Source organism: Quercus robur, chromosome 5, assembly GCF_932294415.1.
Source record: "Quercus robur chromosome 5, dhQueRobu3.1, whole genome shotgun sequence".
NCBI classification, from domain to species: Eukaryota; Viridiplantae; Streptophyta; class Magnoliopsida; order Fagales; family Fagaceae; genus Quercus; species Quercus robur.
The window spans coordinates 85,708,604-85,733,009 of NC_065538.1; the positions used below are offsets into that span (position 1 = coordinate 85,708,604).

Genomic DNA, 24,406 nt, shown 5'->3' on the forward strand with positions numbered 1-24,406 from the left:
GAAAAGAGGGGGGTGCAACCTTATGGCCAAGATATTTTTCTCACAAAGTATTGAATAGTAAAGCTTCTGGGTCATAGTCTCAACTACAACTCTCAATCATGTTGGACTTGGATAACACCTTTCCAAAACATATCATTATGAGATGCAAAAAAAATTTGGAGTATACACAACGTTTAGGTGGATGGGAAGCAATTTCATTCTATTCCAATTTGTTAGGTTAGTAAGGGACCTATTCCAATTTAATGATCTTGGAATTTTGTATACAAATAATAATCAAGGAAACTTTAGCTTAAAATAAGTTAGACTTTTGGCAAGAGAGAAAACTATGTCTAGACAAATCAAGCTAAGGCCGACCAAAATGGACCATATTTTTGATTTCTTATCTCAATTTGTTCCATGTACAAGATTATAGTCAATGCTTGGCGTATAAAAGTTAAATATCTTATCTAAAGTCCATCCTCTGAAAGCTTGAGAAAAAATTCATTTAAATCAACATAATATACAAATTATAAAGGAATCAAAGAAAAATTGTCAAAAATAATGAAAATTTAATCTATGCTTAAATTCTTATAAGGATGAACACAATACCAATATCCTTTTTTTTTTTTAAAGTAAAGATTAAAAAAAAAAAAAAATCTATGCTTATTTTGTATGTATGATAAAGACCTATCACAAAGTTTTTTGAGACTTATACTGATTAGTGATTAGGAGTTATAAAGGAATAATCATCAATATATATATATATATATATATATATATATATATATATAAGTAGAGATCTCATGGGGGAGTGCATGAGGTCTTGGCAAGTGACGCTTTAATTTTGCATTTAACATTTTTTTTACCTCTTTCATTATGTTTTTTTTACTGTTACTCAAAAGTTTACATTAACTTATTTTACTATTATCTCATTAATTGCCTAAACTTACATCACACATTTCTCTCTTTTTCATGTCTTTTAGCATACCCACCATTTTAATATTTTTAAAAAAGCAAAAAAAATAATAATTAAGAACTAATAGTAATAACTAACCAGATAAGGCCTTGGAGAAAGATAGAGAGACACGAAAATGTTTTGGATTGTTAAATAAAATGCATTGTTTCACTACATATTACCAAAATAAAAGACCTAAGATTGACAAAACAATTGAAAGAGAGAGAAAGAGAAATCTAAGGGGCCGCTGCCTTCGTCATATTGGCCTCCTACTACCATCAAGACACCAAAACCCCTATGGGTATTTTTTATTTTCTTTTTAAATTAGGGGATTAAATATGATTTAGGTTTGGGTCATTTGGTTGAATAGTTTTTGTTTTGGGTATATAAGTAGAGAGAATACTTGGCACGTAATGTAAATCCTTATTCTACCATGGTTTTAAATCACGTATAAGACACATGCATACACACTTACTCACATCATGTTTTAATGTCGCACTATTGATGAGTGGAAGACAGTGAGAGAGTTGGACATATTTTTATTTCATATTATTAAATATGCGAACACAACACAAATTAGTTGATTTTCATGGTCTCGTTACTCTTTTGCATTTATTTTTGGTTCATGATTTAAAATAAAAATTAATCTTACCTTGAAAAGGCTATAAATATGCAGTGAAACTACTAAATTAATATTTAGTATCTCAAAATGTTTATGTTTCTTTACTTTAATTTAGTTTACTTTTTATTTATTTATTTATAATATATGTACAACACTAGCTAAAACTGTCTTATATAAAATATTACAAAATTATCAATGTATCGCACGAGCAACTTACTAGTAAAAAATAAAAAGAGAACATATTCGCTTCCTCATACAAATAGACAGACATTAATTTTCTAACCATTTTTAAAATTCTATTTTATTTTAAAATGAGGGCAATTAAAGAAAAATTATAAATTTTTGCCAAGAAATACCTATATCCCTTATATTGAATGAGTATATTTTTCGTAGAAAAAGAGGGGAATAAACGTTGTCTATTTACCTCTATTAGGTTATAAAGACTTAGGTTCATGTATTTAGAATTCTAATATGTATTGTTGGCAAACCATGATCAAAACAATATGTTTAGAAGTGTTTAGTCTTGCTCAAAGTTGTATCTTTTAGGTAAAGTTGGAATCGAGCTGATACAGAAGTTACTGTGCATTTCGGCCTGGCTCGATCAATCGAATCTCGGGCAGAATGCGTTTTTCTGCAGATTTCCAACTCAACCTTAGTTTGTTTAAAACGTTTAGGGTTTTCTAATTTGTCCTAAGTATAAAAGACAAACCCTAAACACATTTTAGTGTTGCTTATATTGCTATTTGTGTAAATCTCTTGTGAGATCTAGAGGAGCTTTCCTTTATACAAACTTAGGGTTTTCAAGGAGGAGATGTTATCTACACCTTGATGATCAATTCAATTGCTGCCATTGAAGCTTAAAGAAACACAAGCAGGTATGCTTGTATCTGGTGGTGAATCCAAGAAAAAGGGAGTCCGTGGATTCGGAGCTTGCATGTGGTTGCGTCAGTAAGTTCTACTGGTGGGTAGCAATAAGAAGTCGAGCGTGGGGGCTTGTATGTCTTATTGTATAAACTTTGATTCTTTCAAGATAGTGGATTTAGGTTTACCTTGAAGATAGCTAGGTTAAATCCTCTCCAGGTTTTTACCGGTTTGGTTTCTTGGGTGATCATATCTTTGTGTTATTTATCTTTTCGCTGCTTTGCATGATATGATTGTTTTGATTGTGATAACCTAGTTTTTTTAAATTGGACTAAATAACAACTTGGCTAATTACCTAGGTTAATCCAATTGTGTTTTTAAGGGGTCTAAAAACCATCAACCTCAAATAAGCTAACCATAAAAATTGGGTAAGAGGAGATGGGAATGTTTCCCGAAAGGAAATATAGCTTGCAAAAGAAATTATATAAATCCTTTGCATTATTTTCAAAAGGTAAGGATGCATTTGATTTTTTCTTTTCTTTTCTTTTAAAAATGTTGAGATATGGCTTGAATAAGGTCCAAGTATTACGCATTAGATGTGTCACAGGGAATCACACTGAATGTTGGTCACTCCTATCCTTCTTTGTATTTGATTTCTATTTCAGTTTGTTGTTCCTCCACTCTCTGTGCTGCAACAACCTTGGTGCTGTCACACTTGGCTAACACCTTCGGATCTATATTTGTGGTCTTTCACACAATGGCTAGGCCTAGCTATGATGTATTCTTTGGTGTAACATTCTTCTCAAATAAGGTTTAATAGTATCTAATCCATATATATTATATATATAAAACCGAATCCTTTGACCTCTCCACAATTTTCCACATCAGCATTATTTAAATTTAAAAAAAAAAAAACAAAATTTCTGATTTTATATAATTTATTAATTTTTTGATATTACGTAGGCCTAAAGGAAATTCAGCTACTAAGTAGTAATATATAAATCTTTTAAAACCTAAACCTAAATCTAAACATAAGTAGTAAGGCAATGGAGAAAGGAACAATGTCTCTATAATGCCCAATTAACCACAATAAATAAGAATAAATTAACCATCTTTGCAATACTCCATGATCGAAACACCTAATTCTGTCATTTGACTGGCCACCAACACACAAGGATATTAGTAGATTAAACCGCACTATAATAAGCACCACTAACTGATCTGTGGTTTAACAGGGAACGACTAACTTAAGAAAGACAGGTGAAAGTGAGTGACACATCTGTGAATTCGATCGGAAAACAACAAAAGAAAAGGTTGGCTTTTTCTCCATGTAATTTTCTTTTTTTAAGCACCAGGTTTCAATGTCTCTATAATTTTCTATTTTAATCAATGTTTTTCAGATTCATGGTGATGGGGTTGGCCTTTCTTCACAAAGATACTGATTTCTATGATTATGTGAAAAGGACTTTGGGTGTTCTAAATAAATGTGATCAATTGTTTAGTGCTTGAGTTTGAAAATTTTTATATATTTTTATATATTTATAAATCTGCTTTGTATTTTTCGATGACTTCTTTGGGTCACCTTTTCAATGGGTCTATTGAGTGGACTCATAATCTCAATGATTTTCTATAGATTATGCTATCTTGCCGTGTTTTCTTTTCTTTTGTAGCATGCAACTTATCCAACTTGGACAGTTCCACCTCTTTCTTTGTTGTTTATGATGTTCATGGAGGTTAGCATATGGCTTTTTATTTATTTTTCCATATTTTCCTCCCATCTCATTACAAATTTCTGCCAATTAAAGTTCCTTTTCGAATTGAAGTTTTTGTCCCTTTTTTTGCTGGTGTTGGCATCTTTTCGGGAATTAATAAATTCTTTTGGGCGATATTTAGATTTGCTTAGGAAACTAGATTCATATGTGGGGTCTTGGTTGGTTATGTTAAAACACTAAAATTGTTTGGATTCAATAATAGTTAGGAAAAAAAATGAGAAAATAAATTCATAAAGTGCCGAATTGTAGGAAGAGTAGTAGCATTCACAAAGGAAACTTGACACTACCAAAAAAAAAATTTGGGGAACGCCGCCAATTAATTTAATTCACAAATTTCACTCTTTCAGCTTTATACTTAATTTTTTTAGAATAACCTTATACTTATTGAAACCTAATGCAATATATGATATTTAAAATAATTGATTCTTTGTAAGTTTAGTTGTAGCAAAAAACACTTTAAAGTTGTCTTTCAATTTATTTGAAATATTGATTAAGTCGTTCTTTAAATGTGTTTTATACGTTTTATGGATAATCGAGAATGATAAAGATTTAATTCTTCACTTTATTTTAAACTTAAGATTGATTTCTATTTTTCATTATGTAAATTAGTGTTTCATATCAAGAATAATATTTCATATCAAGGATAGGAACTATAAGGCTGGAATCTTAATGTACAATCAAAGAGGAAGAGAAAAAGAATAGTTTACATCTTTATACACAATAGTTTTCCCATGCATCGCACGGGTTAGCGACTAGTATATATATATATATATATATATATATATATATATATCGGTTGCATGCAACCTATGTCTAATAGTAGATGGGAACCACACACTTTTAGACCCCACATGTTGTGAGACATTACACAAGATACTACCTCCTCACATAAGGGTGAATTCCACTAGTCTTTGGGATATACACTTTATTGCGCTACACTCCACTACGCACATAAGATCCTTAACTTAGTGGCCCAATAACAAATACGAGTCAACTCTAATAGTTGTGAATTACATTGTGTTGGGTGCATCATAGCACCATGGGTCCAGCCCACACTTGATAAAACACCTCATTAAAGAGGTGGTTGGACAAGCCACAAAAGTCAGCCTATTTTCTTCTTGGGTAGTGACTTAGGTGTGTTGGACACACTGAGGTGAAAAAGAAGAAACGAAAGGAGTTGATGGACTAAGCCTATTCGGCCTAAGGGAGAGTTGAAGAAAAAGAAATTGGTTGAAGCAAAGTCAAGACTTGGCTTGCATTTATTGTGACTTGATGTGAAGCATGTGGAAGGAAGAAAAGAAGGAAATGAGGGGGGTGCCACCTTATGGCCAACGTATTTTTCTCACAAAGTATTGAATAGTAAAGCTTTTGGGTCATAGTCTCAACTACAACTCTCAATCATGTTGGACTTGGATAACACCTTTCCAAAACGTATCATCATGAGATGTAGAAAAATTTTTGGAGTATACACAACGTTTAGTGTGGATGGGAAGAAATTTCATTCTATTGCAATTGGTTAGGTTAGTAAGGGACCTATTCCAATTTAATGATCTTGGAATTTGGTATACAAGTAATAATCAAGGAAACTTCTGCCTAAAATAAGTCGGACTTTTGGCAAGAGAGAAAATTGATGTCTAGACAAATCAAGCTAAGGCCGACCAAAATGGACCATATTCTTGATTTCTTATCTCGATTTGTTCCATGTACAAGACTTACAGTCAACGCTTAGCGTATAAAAGTTAAATATATTATCTAAAGTCCATCTTCTGAAAGCTTGAGAAAAAATTCATTTAAACCAACATAATATATAAATTATAAAGGAATCAAAGAAAAATTGTCAAAAATAGTGAAAATTTAATTTGTGCTTAAATTCTTATAAGGATGAACACAATACCAATATCCATTTTTTTTTAAAATAAAGATAAAAAAAAAAAAAAAAAAATCTATGCTTATTTTGTATGTGTTAGGTTCTAAAGTTTAGGATTTTATGTATTTAGAACTCTAATGTGTAATATTGGCAAACCATGATCAAAACAATGTGTTTAGAAGTATTTAAGTCTAGCTCAAAGTTGTGATTTTATGTAAAGTTGGAATCGAGTGAAAGCAGAAAGGATTGTGCCTTTCGGCCTGGCTCGATCAATCGAAGCTTAGGCTCGACCGATCGAAGCTCGGGCAGAATGCTTTTCTGCAGATTCGTCTAACTCAGCCCTATTTGTTTTAAAACGTTTTTAGGGTTTCTTATTTGTCCTAAGTATAAAAGGCAAACCCTAGCCACGTTTTAGCGTTGCTCATATTTGCGGTTTGTGTAACTCTCTTGTGAGATCTAGAGGAGTTTTCCTTTACACAAACTTAGGGTTTTCAAGGAGGAAATATTTTCTACACCTTGATGATCAATTCAGTTGCTGCCATTGAAACTTAAAGAAAACACAAGTGGGTGTGCTTGTATCTGGTGGTGAATCCAAGAAAGAAGGAGTCCGTAGATTCGGAGCTTGCACGTGGTCGTGTCAGTAAGTTCTATTGGTTGGTAGCAATAAGAAGTCGAGCGTGGGGGCTTGTAAGTCTTATTGTATGAACTTCGATTCTTTCAAGATAATGGATTCAAGTTTACCTTGAGGATAGCTAGGTCAAATCCTCCCCAAGTTTTTACCAGTTTGGTTTCCTGCGTGATCATATATTGTGTTATTTATTTTCCGCTGCTTTGCATGATTTGATATTTTCTTTTGTGATAACCTAGACTTGTTTAATTGGACTAAGTAACAACTTGGTTAATTAACTAGGTTTAATCAATTGTTTTAAGGAGTCTAAAAACCATCAGTATGTATGATAAAGTCCTATCACAAATTTTTTTGAGACTCATACTAATTAGTGATTAGGAGTTATAAAGGAATAATCATCAATATATATATATATATATATATATATATATATTTATATATTTATATAAGTAGAGATCTCATGTGGGAGTGCATGAGGTCTTGCCAAGTGACGCTTTAATTTTGCATTTAACATTTTTTTTACCTCTTTCATTAAGTTTTTTTTACTATTACTCAAAAGTTTACATTAACTTATTTTACTATTATCTCATTAATTTCTCATTAATTGCCTAAACTTACATCACACATTTCTCTCTTTTTCATGTCTTTTAGCATACCCACCATTTTAATATTTTTATAAAAGCAAAAAAATAATAGTTAAGAACTAATAGTAATAACTAATCAGATAAGGCCTTGGAGAAAGATAGAGAGACACAAAAATGTTTTGGATTGTTAAATAAAACACATTGTTTCACTACATGTTACCAAAATAAAAGACCTAAGATTGACAAAACAATTGAAAGAGAGAGAAAGAGAAATCTAAGGGGCCGCTGCCTCCATGATATTGGCCTCCTACTACCATCAAGACACCAAAACCCCTAAGGGTATTTTTTATTTTCTTTTTAAATTAGGGGATTAAATATGATTTAGGTTTGGGTCATTTGGTTGAATAGTTTTCGTTTTGGGTATATAAGTAGAGGGAATACTTGGTACGTAATGTGAATCCTTATTCTACCATGGTTTTAAATCATGTATAAGACACATGCATACACACTTACTCACATCATGTTTTAATATCGCCCTATTGATGGGTGGAAGACAGTGAGAGAGTCGGAGATATTTTTATTTCATAGTATTAAATATATGAACACAACACAAATTAGTTGATTTTCATGGTTTCAGTACTCTTTTGCATTTATTTTTGGTTTCATGATTTAAAATAAAAATTAATCTTACCTTGAAAAGGCTATAAATATGCAGTGAAACTACTAAATTAATTTTTATTATCTCAAAATGTTTATGTTTCTTTACTTTAATTTAGTTTACATTTTTTTTTTAATATATGTACAACACTAGCTAAAACCTTCTTATATAATATATTACAAAATTATCCATGTATCGCACGAGCAACTTACTAGTAAAAAATAAAAAAAGAGAACATATTCGCTTCCTCATACAAATAGACAGACATTAATTTTCTAACCATTTTTAAAATTCTATTTTATTTTAAAATGAGGGCAATTAAAGAAAAATTATAAATTTTTGCCAAGAAATACCTATATCCCTTATATTGAATGAGTATATTTTTCGTAGAAAAAGAGGGGAATAAACGTTGTCTATTTACCTCAAATAAGCTAACCACAAAAATTGGGCAAGAGGAGATGGGAATGTTTCCCAAAAGGAAATATAGCTTGCAAAAGAAATTATATAAATCCTCTGCATTATTTTCAAAAGGTAAGGATGCATTTGATTTTTTCTTTTCTTTTCTTTTAAAAATGTTGAGATATGGCTTGAATAAGGTCCAAGTATTACGCATTAGATGTGTCACAGGGAATCACACTGAATGTTGGTCACTCCTATCCTTCTTTGTATTTGATTTCTATTTCAGTTTGTTGTTCCTCCACTATCTGTGCTGCAACAACCTTGGTGCTGTCACACTTGGCTAACACCTTCGGATCTATATTTGTGGTCTTTCACACAATGGCTAGGCCTAGCTATGATGTACTCTTTGGTGTAACATTCTTCTCAAATAACGTTTAATATTATCTTATATATATATATATATATATATATATATATATATATATATTGGTTGCATGCAACCTATGTCTAAAAGTAGATGGGAACCACACACTTTTAGACCCCACATGTTGTGAGACATTACACAAGATACTACCTCCTCACATAAGGGTGAATTCCACTAGTCTTTGGGATATACACTTTATTGCGCTCCACTCCACTATGCACATAAGGTCCTTAACTTAGTGGCCCAATAACAGATATGAGTCAACTCTAACAGTTGTGAATTATATTGTGTTGGGTGCATCATAGCACCGTGGGTCCCACCCACACTTGATAAAACACCTCATTAAAGAGGTGGTTGGACAAGCCACAAAAGTCAGCCTAATTTCTTCTTGGGCGGTGACTTAGGTGTGTTGGACATGCCGAAGCATACATATGTTATTCATGATTGGCAGGCTTTAGTGGTGAGATAGTTATTTATACCTTTCTTTTAGAATTTTTTAATCATTCCCGTCAAAATGAGTGATATGAGCGTTAAGTATAAGAGATTACTTAATCATACTCATCACAAGCACGAGTCACATAGCTCACTTGCTTAATTGTGCATTGAGATGCTTATCTAAGCTACAAAAGATACAAAGTTTAGAAAACTTTGTTTTAATGGCCATCCAAGGTACACAAGTACCAATGTACACAAACACATACTGTTTTTGTATTTTTTTTATTTTTCAATAAATGAGGTAGTTGGCTAGGCCCCTAATAGTAACTTTACCCAAATGGCTGAATGGCGTCCCTTTTATTTCTTCAGTCTTTTCTTTTATCTCCAGCCGACTTTTGTACATAATAACAGTGGTGGCTCTAGGAATTTGTTTAGGATGGTCACTAAGAAACTTAAATTATACAAAATTTAATAAAGAGAGAATTTGAATATATCAACGTCACAAAAAAAAAAAAAAACAAATACATAAAATATTACAGTTTTTTGTATTAATAAAGAGAATAAGAAAAAAAAACTAATAAAAGATAAAGTGCAAATTGAAAATTCTGATATGAGAATAATAAAATGACAACAATAATTTCATAACAAATCTTATGCAATAAGTTGTTAGCTTGTTATTGGTGGGTAAAATATGTCAATATTGAACTCAAATTAGAATTAGTAATAGTTTACCATATAAAATTTATTGTGAAAATATTGTAAATGTCGCATTACTCTTATATTTCTTGAACTCAAATTCTTATGAGTCTTAAGTAAAAGTGTTCAACATTTATATTAGGGTGGTCAAAATAGGTTGATTTGCAAATAATATATACTTTTAAAGTATATATATACAATATTTTCAAGTCAGGGTAGTCCGAGAATATATTAATTTAAAATAATTTTTTATATAATTTTTTTTTTTTGACAAGTAAGGGTGGTCCTAGGACCACCCTCACTTACAAGTAGAGCCGTCCGTGCATAATAATAATAGAGATTATGTACAAAGGCGGCTACATTTATGAAGATGTGTGAAGACCACCCTCACATACAAGTAGAGCCGCATGTGCATAATAATAATAGAGATTATGTACAAAGTCGGCTACATTTATGAAGATGTGTGAGCTGTTTTGTGGGTGTCCAACTCCTAGGTTAAGAAAAAGTCCTAGGTTAAGAAATTCAAAAAAAAAAAAAAAAAAAAAAAGTCCGAGGTTAAGAAAGAAAAAGCTCAAGAAATAAAAGAGGGTCAAGGGTTGGGCGTGTGAGATGTGGGCACCTAACAATTATAACATACTATGTAAAGTCCTAGAGAGTGAGAGAGAGAGGATAGTGCAGTTTTTGGGGAAAAAAAAAAACAAAGAGAGACATATTCGGCAATAGTGCATAAAAAATCTGTTTTTGTGTCTATTTGTCACCTTTGTGGTGTTGTTGGTTACATTATACCAAATTGTTCTTTGTTGAGACAAAAACCAAAATCTGAGACTAAATTTGTTGTTAAAAATACTAATGTTCGTTCTTAAATTTGTTCATGTTTGTCACTTTTACTATTACGTTAAATAGGTCCCAACATATGCCTCCTTAAAATATATTGTTTAACTCAAAGTAGGTGTATCTTTTGTATTAGACTGTTGAGCCTATTGAAAATCACAAAACTACCCATACCTTTCATTTATGTTCACTTCGTAGCCATATTCTAACTTTGGTGGGAAGTCCTTAACAAAAGTTATTGTAATTTCTTTATAAAAATTTGCATCCCACAAGCAATTAGCTAGGTATCCCATCTCTCCCTCTCAAAGGCTAAGGGGTACGGTTCAGTCGTGGACCATGGTACTTTCTGAGGAATCAATGCTTGTGGGCAAGTGCTCACTCAAGCGTTGGTTATAGGTTACAGTCTCGAATATAGAGTAATAAACCTTTGTCACTAGGGCACTCTATAATACATAGTGTAGATTTTTCTATATTAGGCGAGTTTCAGCCTGTTGAAGATCAAAAATTATTCTCAAGTTTAAGGCCTTGCAAACCCACAAATCTCCATTTGTTCCTCTCCATAGCCAACGCTATATTGGTAGGAAGTTCTTAACACAACAGTACTACAGGTTTTGAGTACCATATATTTCATAAAGGTAGCTCTCTCTCTCTCTCTCTCATATTCTAACATGTTTACAGTGAAATATATGGGATCACATAAGTGTTTTCTGGTATACATCATCTAAATGGTCAATTTCTAGATCTTTTTCGTATGTTGTTTGTCTATCACAGACTCCAATCTTCTTTGCTGAAATGATGTTCATTGTATCTAGATATATACATGATTATTTACTATCACAGACTCTAATAGTTACAAGCAAAAGAGAAGAGAAGAGAGTGGTGTCATTATCATCACTATAATAGAGCTTTGCACATGCAGATTCAAATTAACTAAGGAAGAATGTGGAAGCTGAAGATAGGAGAGGGCAAAAATGACCCTTACCTTTTTAGTACAAATAACTTTGCGGGAAGACAAACATGGGAGTTTGACCCGGAGGCTGGCACACCAGAAGAGCGAGCTGAGGTTGAAGAGGCTCGTCAAAATTTCCACAAAAATCGACGTCAATTCCCGGCTTGCGGTGATCTTCTCTGGCGAATGCAGGTACCTTTAACTTTATATTTTTATTTCATGTATACCATGCATAGGTATTTTATTTATTTTGAAATTATTTTGAAATTATTTGACTAGTAAATTATTAGAATTAATTACCGAACTACAGACTTAAGGATTTATGTATCATTAAACTCATTGTGTACTTTTCTTTTTATTTTATTTAAATTGAAAGAAATTCGAACAAAGAGAGGTTAGAAAGTTTGTTAAAAGTCTATTTTTTTAATGAAAAAGAATATGAGTTATATTGAGTTGAGCTAACCAATCAAAATTCAGAATCTCTACATATTGAGTTGAGCTAATCAATTTAGAATAAAATGCAAAATCTTTCAAGCACCAAAATACTTGCAATGCAAAATCTCTACATAATTTTTTTTTTTTTAAATTATGAACTTTAGTTATGAAATAAAATAATTTTCGAAACTTATCCTTAAGCAAATGGTAAGTTAGTACACAATAGTTTTAATATTAATTTAACAAAGTTTGATCAATCGGATGTCAAGGAGGGGTGGGCGGGGGGGGGGGGGGGGAATGTTTTGTCCCTCGAAGTTTGGGATGATGCGTCATTTCTCCAAACATCAAAGTAGGGGAGTGTAATTACCCCTTAGTAATATATCTTTTTTTTTTAAAATTATTATTCATACTTTTGTTGATGGTTAGTTAGTAACTAACGTGGTTGACTTGATTTTGTAACCTTGGCCTAGATATGTTACATCAAGTTCTATTATGAATTTTATTTCAAAAAGTCTGCAAACAGATGAAATAATAATGAATGCGATAGATATTGCCTCAATAATATAATAAATAATTTTTTTAATTTTTTTTTTAAATTTAAAAAATAGATATGACCGTTTGTAAAACTATATAGTAAAATTTATTATATCGCTAGAATCACTCTTTCACCAATAACCATACAACCGACATTATCTTTGCATTGCATGGGCATATATATGTATAATTAGTACATGTGCATTTTGTTGATCTGTTTATTTTAGTTAAAGTATAATTATACTTAAAATTTTTTAAAAGAACCTAAATGATAAAGAAAAATTTTTAACAACCAAACACTAGAAATAGAAGATCGAATTCAAATGGTTAATTGGATTTGAGATTTGTTTTTGGTGGTGTAGAAGCCCAACGGGCTATAGGCACAGTGAACTCTACTTAAACTACATACATATTACTTGTAAAATACTCTTATAGCTAAATTTTGATTATCAATTTTAACATGGTATTTCAGCTAAATTTTCTCACTTGTCAAGATCAGCTTGCAGGATCTCTAGTTTCCAGACTAGATCCCATCCCATAGGATGCTTTCGTGATCTAGTTTCCAAACTTAAGGTTTCTTATCTTTACTTATGGTAATAGCCCAATGGACTCTAGGTCCAATGTACTTGTACAACTTTTTACTTGTACAATACATTTATGCTTGCATATATATAGAAAATTGATTCTCGATTCTAACAAGTAACAACTATCATTGGATTGTATTTACACCAAAAAAATATATAAAAAAATAAAAGTAAAAAATAAAAAGAAAAAGCCAACAACAACCACAACTCTCAGTATCTTCTGTTAGCCACTTGGATTAGTTAATATATATTATTGATCAATGTTCATCAAACTAAAATTCTAGTATAATATGGTGCCCAAATTTATAAATGTTGTTTTGGTTGTTTATTTTATGAAATGAAATTCTATGGTATTCATAGGTGATGCTAATGTTCAAATATATGTATTTTTAAGTTCCAATGCCTTAGGAATCTTTTTTTGCTAATGACGTAGGAATTATTGAAATGATTGCAGTTTTTGAGGGAGAAAAACTTCAAACAAGCAATTCCCCCAGTTAAGATTGAGGATGGAGAGAAAATCACACATGAAAAGGCCACAAGTGCATTGAGGAGGGCTGTCCATTTCTATGCGGCCTTGCAGTCTTGTCATGGCCATTGGCCTGCAGAAAATACTGGCCCCTTGTTTTTTCTTCCTCCTCTTGTGAGTTGCATCATTATCATTATTAATTTTTCAATATTAATAAGTGACTGTGAACAATGAAATTGTTCACAGATAACATCCTTGCCAGTGAACTATTTGGGCTTCCAGCTCGATATAACTACTATTTTTCTTGTATTTGACCCAAAAACTGCAGGTATTATGTTTTTACATTACAGGACATCTTAATACTGTCTTCCCAGCTGAGTATAAAAAAGAAATTCTTCGTTACATATACAATCATCAGGTATATATTCTTGAGAGTTTAAAATATTAATTGAATAATAAGAATAGAGATTTTGCAAAATTTGTCACTTTTATTTTATTTTATTTTTCTTGTTTTTAGTTTAAACTTCAAACATCATGTATAATATTTATGCTGTAACTTTATCACATTTTAGAATGAAGATGGTGGATGGGGATTTTACATAGGAGGCCACAGCATCATGTTTTGCACAATTCTTAGCTACATCTGTATGCGAATACTTGGGGAAGGACCTGATGGTGGTCAGGACAATGCTTGTACAAGAGCAAGAAAATGGATCCTTGATCGTGGTGGTGCAACACACATATCTTCTTGGGGAAAGTCCTGGCTTTCGGTATGACTATTTATTTGTGGAGATTAACATCAAATTAGAGTTAAATACTCAAAATAATTTATATTTTAAATTAAAATATAATGATATTTCTTTCACATTTTGGTTTCAAGTATTCACCGTGCATGATGACTTTTTGTTGATAATTAACACTAGTATACAATATCCTGTAAACTGTAGATACTAGGTGTGTTTGAATGGGCTGGAACCAACCCAATGCCTCCAGAATTTTGGCTTCTTCCTTCATTTCTTCCCATGCATCCAGGTTTATACAATATATGCTTACTTCTTCATTAAAAGTTCTTAGAGTTCTTGTGTATTTTAAATCATTATCACATGTCGAACTTTTCTAAATTCAATTAAGTCAATGTTGAAATAGAGTTAGTACATTTGTTTGATGCCTTTGTCAATACAGAGGTTTAACATTCTTTTTAATGCACCAAATTCTAATTATAAACTATCTATTTTGTGGTGCCTAAAATGCAGCCAAAATGTGGATCTATTGTCGGGTGGTGTACTTGCCTTTTTCATACTTATATGGGAAAAGGTTTGTTGGGCCAATCACACCTCTTATTCTTCAATTAAGGGAGGAACTTTACATTCAACCTTACAGTGAAGTTAATTGGACCAAAGCACGTCATCAATGCGCAAAGGTGAGTTTACCTTTGATAAGGAGATAACACCATAAGAAGACACCAATTGAAGGGTTAATATAACATATAAAGACATAACATGACTCAAAAGTTGAAGCTTGCAAGTTTGGACCCAATTTTGTCATATTAACCCTTCATTCTTGTCATTAATATCAATTGTATAACTTTAATATTTAGCTAACTACGTCACTCACACGTCAATATTCCAACAACCTTCATGGTTGGTAATTTTGGAATGACATATACCATATAGTCTTTTAAATACATCTTTCGATGCATTGACTGTTGAAACCAATTACTACAGGAGGATATCCACTATCCGCATCCTTGGATACAAGATCTACTTTGGGATAGCCTATACATATTAACTGAGCCTCTCCTCACTCGTTGGCCTTTAAATCAATTGGTCAGAAAAAAAGCTCTTCAAGTAACAATGAAGCTTATTCACTATGGAGATGAAGCTAGTAGATACATTACCGCTGGGGTTGTGGAAAAGGTAATGTGATTCTACAGTGCTCTAGAAAAGCCATAGACATGGTTAATCTAGGCTATATAATATTGCTCCTAATGCCATTTGCATTGAACAGGCGTTGTGTACGCTTGCTTGTTGGGTTGAAGATCCAAATGGAGATTCTTTTAAGAAGCATCTTGCTAGGGTGAAAGAATTCATATGGGTTTCTGAAGATGGAATCAAGGCGCATGTTAGTACACATGTTATGCAAAACAATTGTAGAACTTTACACCTATCCATTTGCATGAATTGCTGACTTTGATTTATGCAATTTGTGTGTAGAGTTTTGGTAGTCAATCATGGGATACGGGTTTTAGTATTCAAGCTCTTCTAGCTAGTGATCTCACTAATGAAATTGGACCAGTATTGGCTAGAGGGCATGACTTCATAAAAAAATCCCAGGTTTGACTTTCTATTCTTAAATCATAAAAGTCAACATTTTCTACTTAGGAAAGTCATTGTCAAAATTTCATTTGGAGTTATTGTGTTCCCCTTAAACAAAGTAAAGGTTAGGGACAATCCTTTTGGAGACTTCAGAAAAATGCTTCGTCACATTTCTAAAGGATCATGGACTTTCTCTGATCAAGATCAAGGAATACAAGTTTCTGATTGCACTGCAGAATGTTTGAAGGTAAATAACTCTGTTTGATACTTTCTCAAATTCTACTGTTTTTCCTTGTCCATAATCATCGAGTGACCAAATTCTCCTATACTTCACAGTGCTGCTTGCTTTTTTCAATGATGCCACCTGAAGTTGTTGGTGAGAAAATGGAGCCTGAGTGCTTGTTTGATGCCGTAAATATCCTACTTTATTTACAGGTGAGGATTAACTTTCCCAAGCATGATAAATTACCACTTGTAGCAAAAACATATGCCCTTAGGAAGAGAATTTAATTGATTTAACCATTATTGTTAACACATTTCCCTCATGAATTGACCTAGATTTAATAAGTATCAACCAAAGCTTTTAACTTTTTAGATTAACACGAGTTATAGATTAATTGCTATGATATCATTATAAATTATCAATTGTCCTAAAAGTTTAAATAATTACGAATTGGTGAACTAATCATCTAATCATTAGTCTAACATAGTGATGTATTTTTATGTTTGCTTATTTTACACGTGTATGCATGAATAGGTAATACAAGCTACCGTTGTTATAGGTGGATCTAAAAATGCTGAAAATTACTTGTTCAAATCTAGAGAGATTTGTTATCTAAGAATATTCTTCTCAAAAATCCAAAATTGTACACAAATTTCAGTATTTACTATTGCTATGTATATATATATATATATATATATATATATATATATAAAGATTCATCTCTTTCAACTGGACTTCTGTGTGGTTCAAATATACTTTCATTAATGAAGGGTACCTTTATTTAGAAAAATGGTCATAAATACCAAATAACAAATTTAATTTTGAATTAAAAAAAAATAAAAATAAAAACTCCTAAAATTTAGGATTTTTTTACCTTCACATTCAATAAGAAATTATTGTTTATCTCTAAAGTTTATCCTTTTTATTTGTTTAGAAAATAAAAATATATATTTCAAAATTATAATTATTAATTTTTATCTAAAAAAATAGAAGAGGTTCTGACCATGTGCAACGTGAATGCTTAGAGACTAGTATATATATAAACCCTCATCATCTTTTGAACTAACTCCGAAGCAACTTTGTTAATGTTTTTTTTTTTTTTTTTTTTTTTGCCTTTTTCGGGTGGCTTGTTTCTTTCCATATTAAATCATTACTCTCATGTCAATAACGCAGAGTAAGAATGGAGGTTTCTCTGCTTGGGAGCCCGCAGGAGCTCAAGATTGGTTGGAAGTTAGTACCTTAACATATTGAAGTGTCGTTGAAATGTTCATTTGAATATTTATGCAGATATATTCACTCTTAATTATCATATATCAGTGGAAAATTTATTAATTTTTTTCCCTTCTAGTTGTTTAATCCCACAGAATTCTTCGAGAGTATTGTCGTTGAGCATGAGTATGTTGAGTGCACTGCATCAGCAATCCAAGCTTTACTTTTGTTTAAGAAGTTGCACCCTGAGCACAGGAAAAAGGAGATTGAAAATTCCATTCAAAAAGCAGTTGGATACATTTTAGACATACAAATGCCCGATGGTTCTTGGTATGTTCATGTACTAGTTTACTAGATATCATTGTTATTGTTAATATGATTAGATTAATTACATGATGAATTTGAAACATTTGTTTACTATTATTGTTATCATAGTTTCATATATAGATGCAATACAAATAAATTACAATATGAGACTTTGTCGTAGGTATGGAAATTGGGGAATTTGTTTTATGTATGGTACATGGTTTGCCCTTGGAGCATTAGCTGCGGTGGGCAAGACCTACAACAATTGTTCTGCTATACGTAAAGCTGTTGATTTTTTACTCAGAACACAAAAAGATGATGGTGGTTGGTCCGAGAGTCATCTTTCATGCCCAAAAAAGGTAGTGTTTAACCATGGATTTTTCTTTAAGCCTCTAAATTCTTTATCTTTTCATATTTAATATCTTTCTTTACATCAATTTCGTTCAATGAAGCTTTTGTAGATCAACGATTCAATTTAAAGAAATTTATATCTATTCTTGTTTTAAATGAGATTTTGTAGATGTTGTATAGATTCTTCCATCAAAATTAAAATAACAAATTCTCTATGCTTGGTCATAGATATATATACCAGTTGATGGAAATCGATCAAATTTGGTACAAACTGCATGGGCAATGATGGGTCTTATTCATGCCAAACAGGTTAGTATATGGTTTAAAAACATATATATCGTGTTATTGTATGCTTTTCTTGAATAATTTTAAGAATAAAATTTTACTTGTAATAGGCTGAAAGAGACCCGACACCTCTTCATCGCGCAGCAAAGTTGATAATCAATTCCCAATTGGAAAATGGCGATTTTCCTCAACAGGTGTCTTTGTTTAACATAACTTCAAATAACAAATAGAAATATGAAAATTGACAAGACATAGATATCATTCTTCCATTATGGAACGTTGTTTCTTCCCTTGACTAATAATTTTACTTCCAATAATTTGTAATTAATCATTAATTACTTTGTTGTGGCAGGAAACCACAGGAGTCTACTTGAAAAACTGCATGTTGCACTATTCAGCATATAGAAATGTTTTCCCATTGTGGGCTCTTGGCGAATACCGCAAGCTTGTTCCATTGCCATCCAAAACTATGTAACTCAGAGTGGCATAGGGTGTTCTTAATTCTTTTACAATTATGTACCATTTAGTTTTCTGTCTTATCCACCAGTACATTATATTTCTTCTATAACTAATAATGTCTGCATAGAAGTTTATAATGGCCACCTAAATAAAGTGGGAGTAAGGCCTACAATATTATATTGTACTAGCTTGTAACCCGCACTTACACACAAAACCATTCAATAATTGTGATGATGAAATATTCATCTTGGTTTCCACACTGAGCATTATGAGTGGAAGTCACTCGACACAAAAATTTTAAAAATTAATTGGACAGATAGAATAAAATTATACTACAATTATGAATATTGATTTGGTTTGATTTCTAAAATTGTACTTCCAACTTTATGATATATGTGATTATATATATATATATATATATATATTCCACTTTTGACAAATTAACAAAATCTTAATCCAAACACACTAAAAACTATTGAAAAATAAGATTCAAAGAAATTTTGGTCTATTTTTCTTATTTTGTAGAATATATCTATATATATATATATATATATTTTTTTTTTTTTCTTTTCTTTTCTTTTTTGTAATTTGAGATGTTACTATAAGTTTTTTTTTTTTTTTTGGGGATAAGAAAACATTTTCATTACTGAAAAATGAAGAAAACTACAATACATCCTTAAGAAGAGCTTGCTATAGAAAACAAGGAACCTCTTCTATCTAAATAGAAAAATCATCAATGCCTAAAGCATGTTTAGCTAGAAGATGGGCTAGGCAATTGCCTTGCCGTCGAACATGAGAAAAATCAACATGATGAAACTCATGGGAGATAGAAACAGACCCATAAATCACAGTAGCAATCGACGAAGGTGGGGAAGAGGTCTCTGAAACTGCATTGAACACCACCAAGGAATCACCCTCCAAAATGAAGTCTTGAATCAGCAAATCCTTAGCAAAGTGCAACCCAAACTCAACTGCCTTTGCCTCCACTTCCACTGCACCAAGAGGGAAACGAATTTTCTTGCTGCAAGCTCCAATTACCGAGCCATTTGAGTCCATGATTACTCCAATGCCCACCGACTCTTGAGCAGCAAATACGACGCCATCAACATTAATCTTATACCTGGTAGGCGGAGGAGGAGTCTAGCTAGTTTGGGTTATTGTGCTTGGACCAGAGGCAGTGCAACTACATTCCTGGAATTTCACCAAGAACTCCAAAGCACCATAAGCCACCTGTTGACTTGATTTCTTGACACCCCCAACTCTGAACTTGTTCCGGTTAGTCCAAACTGCCCAAGCCACCATAACAATTTGTTCAATCTTGGTCTATACCCAATTTGCTTCCATAATCCCATACCACAACATATCCATAAAAGAATGAAAGTGGACCTGCGAGTTTAATGGAGACAACTTCGACGCTTCCCAAACTTCTCAAACGAAGGCACAATCCCAGAAAATATTTCCCGATGACTCCACATCCACATGGCATACCTCATATTGTCCATCCAGCAGTACCTTCCTTCTCATGAGATTCTCTTTGGTGGGAAGAATGTCCTTACAAGCTCTCCATGCAAATTGGCGAACCTTAGGAGGAATATCAAGCCCCCAAAGAGTCTTCCAAAACCACCTTAGCCTACAATCATCGGAAATAGCTCCCTTCAACCCAAAATTACCTCAGCCTCATGCGGTAAGAAAACATCCTGGATCAACTCAAAATTCCACGAACACGTGTCATGATCTATAAGCTCACTAACCTGAGCTTCCGCCCCTAGAAGAGGAGGAGAGATCACCTTATACGTCGAAGGAGTGGGAAGCCATCTATCTTGCCAAATCCGAATGCTCCTCCCATTACCCACTTGCCAATGAACCCCATTACTCACAATACTTTGGGCTGCCATAATACTACACCAGGCGAAAGATGGATTGCAACCTACCTTGGCATGAATGAAATCACAGTTAGGGAAGTAGCGAGCTTTGAAGACCCGAAACATAAAGGAATCACTGCCCACTTGAAGTCTCCACCCTTGCTTGGCCAAAAGAGCTAAATTGAACTGTTTAAGCTGCTTAAAACCCAGACCTCCTTGAGATTTAGGAGTACACAAGTTATCCCAACTAATCCAAACCATCTTTCTCTCATCATTTTTCTGACCCCACCAAAAGTTCCGCATCAGGCTCGTCAACTCCTCACATAGCGAGTCCAGGATCTTAAAATAGCTCATGGAGTATGTAGGTATTACTTGGGCCACGACCTTGATCAAAATTTCTTTCCCCGCCTTAGACAGGAGCTTTTCCTTCCTTCTGCCAATTTCCTAGCCAGTTTGTCCTTAATCTCCTTAAAAGAATTTTTCTTGTTTCTCCCCACTAGCGAAGGTAAACCTAAGTACTTCTCATGCTGCTTGATTCCTTGAGCACTAAACCTAGACTTTATCTCTTCCTAGACCTCATGAGCAGTATTACTACTGAAAAATAAGGAAGTTTTGGCCCTATTCAACTATTGACCCGATGCCAATTCATAGACATCCAAAACATGCTGTGAAGAATCACAATTCTCAATGGAGGCTTTACAGAAAATAATACTACCATCTGCAAAAAATAAATGCGACAAAATAGGGGCCCCTCTACAGATAGAAACACCCTCCATAACCCTATCAGAAACTGCTTTTTTAATTAAAGCTGAAAGGCCTTCAGCACAAAGAAGAAACAGATAAAGGGAGAGAGGGTCACCTTGATGAAGCCCCCTTGAAGGAGTGATATGACCCCATGGCTTACCATTTATTTTGACAGAATATGTGACTGATGAAATACATTGCATCATCAAGCTTCGCCATCTAGGGTGGAAGCCCAATTTCTCCATAATTTTATCCAAACAAACCCATTCCACCCTATCATAGGCCTTGCTCATATCAAGCTTCAAGGCCATTTCTCCTGTTTTCCCTGTTTTGCACTGGCTAATATGATGCATAGCTTCAAAAGCAACTAGAACATTGTCAGTAATAAGTCTGTCGTTGACAAAAGCACTTTGAGTCTCACTAATTATAGATGGGTGTATTTTCTTTAGCCGTTAGCAAGTGTTTTAGCAGCCAATTTATAGATCACATTACATAAGCTAATAATGGAAGAGAGAATAATAAATTTATAGAAGATGGCGTGAATATGAAAAGACAAAATAAAGGAAGATGAATGGAAAGATGAAGGGTGACATTAAGGTTGAGGGAAGTGGGGAGATGAGAAGGCAAGGGAGAGAAAGATGAAGAGACAAAATAAAGAAAGATGAAAAGTGATATTAAGGCTGAGGTTAGTGGGGGAGATGAAAAGGTAAAAGCATGAGAAAGGTTGGAGAAAGTGCAATTATTAAAAAAAAGTAAATGTTAAAAAACAATTATAGGAAATTGGAAAGAAAAAGGATAATGACGTGGATGCTGATGTGGCTCAACGTGAGCACAGTAACATTAAACGCCACGCTTCAGCTTTTAGTAATATATAGATTAGTAGTTCCTCCACTCTCTGTGCGACAACAATCTTAGTGCTGTCACACTTGGCTAAAACCTTCAGATGTATATTTGTGGTCTTTCACACAATGGCTAGGCCTAGCTATGATGTATTCTTTTGTGTAACATTCTTCTCAAATAAGGTTTAATATTATCTAATATATACATCAATTGCATGCGACCTATGTCTAATAGTAGATGGGAACCACACACTTTTAGACCCCACATGTTGTGAGACATTAGTTGCATACAGACATTACACAAGATACTACCTCCTCACATAAGGGTGAATTCCACAAGTCTTTGGGATATACACTTTATTGCGCTCCACTCCACTAAGCACATAAGGTCCCTAACTTAGTGGCCCAATAACAAATATGAGTCAACTCTAACAGTTGTGAATTATATTGGACCCATAGATCTAACAATTGTGAATTGTATTGGAACATGCGAATTGTATTGGACCCATAGATCTAACAGTAGTGAATGGTATTGGACCCATAGATCTATGTGAATTGTATTGTTCGGTTGTGAATTGTATTGGACCCATAGATCTAAGTGAATTGTATTGTTCCCATAGATCTAACAGTTGTGAATTGTATTGCACCCATAGACTTGCTCTGAAAGTCACCACATTATTAAACCTCAAATTATATTGAGTTGGTCTTGCTCTTGACATATGGCCAGTTGACTAGCTAACCAATTCTATTTCTGATCCACAGTATATTCTACAATTATAGCAACTTCTACACTTGCAACGACAGATAAACCTTGTTATTCTACCGCACATAGCAAGCCTCTTTGATTTCTAATATTCTGAGAAGTGAAACTTTTGAAATGTGTTTTTATATTTGTTCCCCTTAGCATTAAGTAAGACTTTTGAAAGTTAAAGGTACTTGGATTGGATAGCCTAACAGAAAACTACCAATAGAAGAACAAGGCTCCACTGTCCTACATTCTCACACCCTTAGTAGGTTGAAGTCTGATCAAGTTATGAGACTTCTTAGCAAGAGAAACTTGTTGTTTTTCCTTTGTTGCTTTTGTTTAAACCATGGTGTTGCTATAGACACCATCACATCTTCTCAATCCATCAAAGACCCTGGCAACATAGTCTCCAATGGGAGTGCTTTCAAACTGGGATTCTTCAGCCCTGTAAATTCTACCTATCGCTACATTGGAATATGGATTAGCAACATTTCTGTATTCACTGTCATTTGGGTAGCTAACAGAGAGACACCACTCAATGATTCTTCTGGGGTTCTTACTATATCTGAGGATGGCAATCTTGTAGTACTAGATGGAAAAAAAGATATTCTTTGGTCATCAAATGTTACAAATTCTGTTGCCAATTCGAGTGCCCAGCTTATGGATTCGAGGAACCTTGTACTGCAAGAAAAAACTATAGGGACAATCATATGGGAGAGTTTCCAACTTCCTTGTGATACACTGTTGGCCAAGATGAAAATTAGTACTAATGCAAGAACAGGTAACAAAGTGCAATTGACATCATGGCAAAGCCCTTCTGATCCATCCATTGGAAGCTTCTCTGCCAATATTCAACCTCTTAATCTTCCTCAAGCATTCATTTGGAAATATGGTAGCCTGTATTGGCGCAGTGGTCCATGGACCAGTCGGGTCTTCGTTGGAGTACAAACTATGGATTATGAATTTATGGACGGATTTAGTCTTTTGAATGATCATGAAGGAACCATTTCCTTGAGTTTTTCTTATGTGAATGCTTCTTTGGTACATTTTGCACTCAATACGCATGGAAATATAGAGCAAAGATTTTGGGATTATGAGAAGGAGGATTGGGAGGTCATGTTAGTTCTGCAGACTGAGTGTGATTTTTATGGTAATTGTGGGGCAACTAGAACATTGTCAGTAATAAGTCTGTCGTTGACAAAAGCACTCTGAGTCTCACTAATTATAGATGGGAGTATTTTCTTTAGCCTGTTAGCAAGTGTTTTAGCAGCCAATTTTAGATCACATTGCATAAGCTAATAGGTCTAAATTCAGGAACTCTTTTTGGCTAATTTATCTTAGGAACCAGGATAATATGAGTGTCATTAAAATTGGGGGGGAGATAACAAA

The 24,406-nt window shown here is 33.3% G+C and overlaps 1 protein-coding gene across 5 annotated transcripts in view; it reads left to right on the forward strand.

Annotated features, from left to right (window-relative positions):
- Positions 1-11,008: 11,008 nt before the first annotated feature.
- LOC126727521 (beta-amyrin synthase-like) overlaps positions 11,009-24,406 on the forward strand; it is a 35,818-nt gene continuing 22,420 nt past the window's right edge. For 3 of the 5 annotated variants that reach the window (XM_050433201.1, XM_050433204.1, XM_050433205.1), the window contains exons 1-18: positions 11,009-11,346; positions 11,631-11,852; positions 13,668-13,853; positions 14,008-14,097; positions 14,252-14,449; positions 14,627-14,711; positions 14,933-15,099; positions 15,404-15,595; positions 15,687-15,800; positions 15,893-16,012; positions 16,119-16,241; positions 16,331-16,429; positions 17,391-17,447; positions 17,566-17,756; positions 17,914-18,091; positions 18,312-18,392; positions 18,479-18,562; positions 18,721-18,746. In XM_050433201.1, the coding sequence (XP_050289158.1) occupies positions 11,652-11,852; positions 13,668-13,853; positions 14,008-14,097; positions 14,252-14,449; positions 14,627-14,711; positions 14,933-15,099; positions 15,404-15,595; positions 15,687-15,800; positions 15,893-16,012; positions 16,119-16,241; positions 16,331-16,429; positions 17,391-17,447; positions 17,566-17,756; positions 17,914-18,091; positions 18,312-18,392; positions 18,479-18,562; positions 18,721-18,746 (2,192 nt within the window). In that variant the 5' untranslated portion in view covers positions 11,009-11,346; positions 11,631-11,651. Of the gene's footprint in view, positions 11,347-11,551; positions 11,853-13,667; positions 13,854-14,007; positions 14,098-14,251; positions 14,450-14,626; positions 14,712-14,932; positions 15,100-15,403; positions 15,596-15,686; positions 15,801-15,892; positions 16,013-16,118; positions 16,242-16,330; positions 16,430-17,390; positions 17,448-17,565; positions 17,757-17,913; positions 18,092-18,309; positions 18,393-18,478; positions 18,563-18,720; positions 18,957-24,406 lie in introns of those variants that run through there. The other 2 variants (XR_007656266.1, XM_050433202.1) reach the window with 2 other exon arrangements.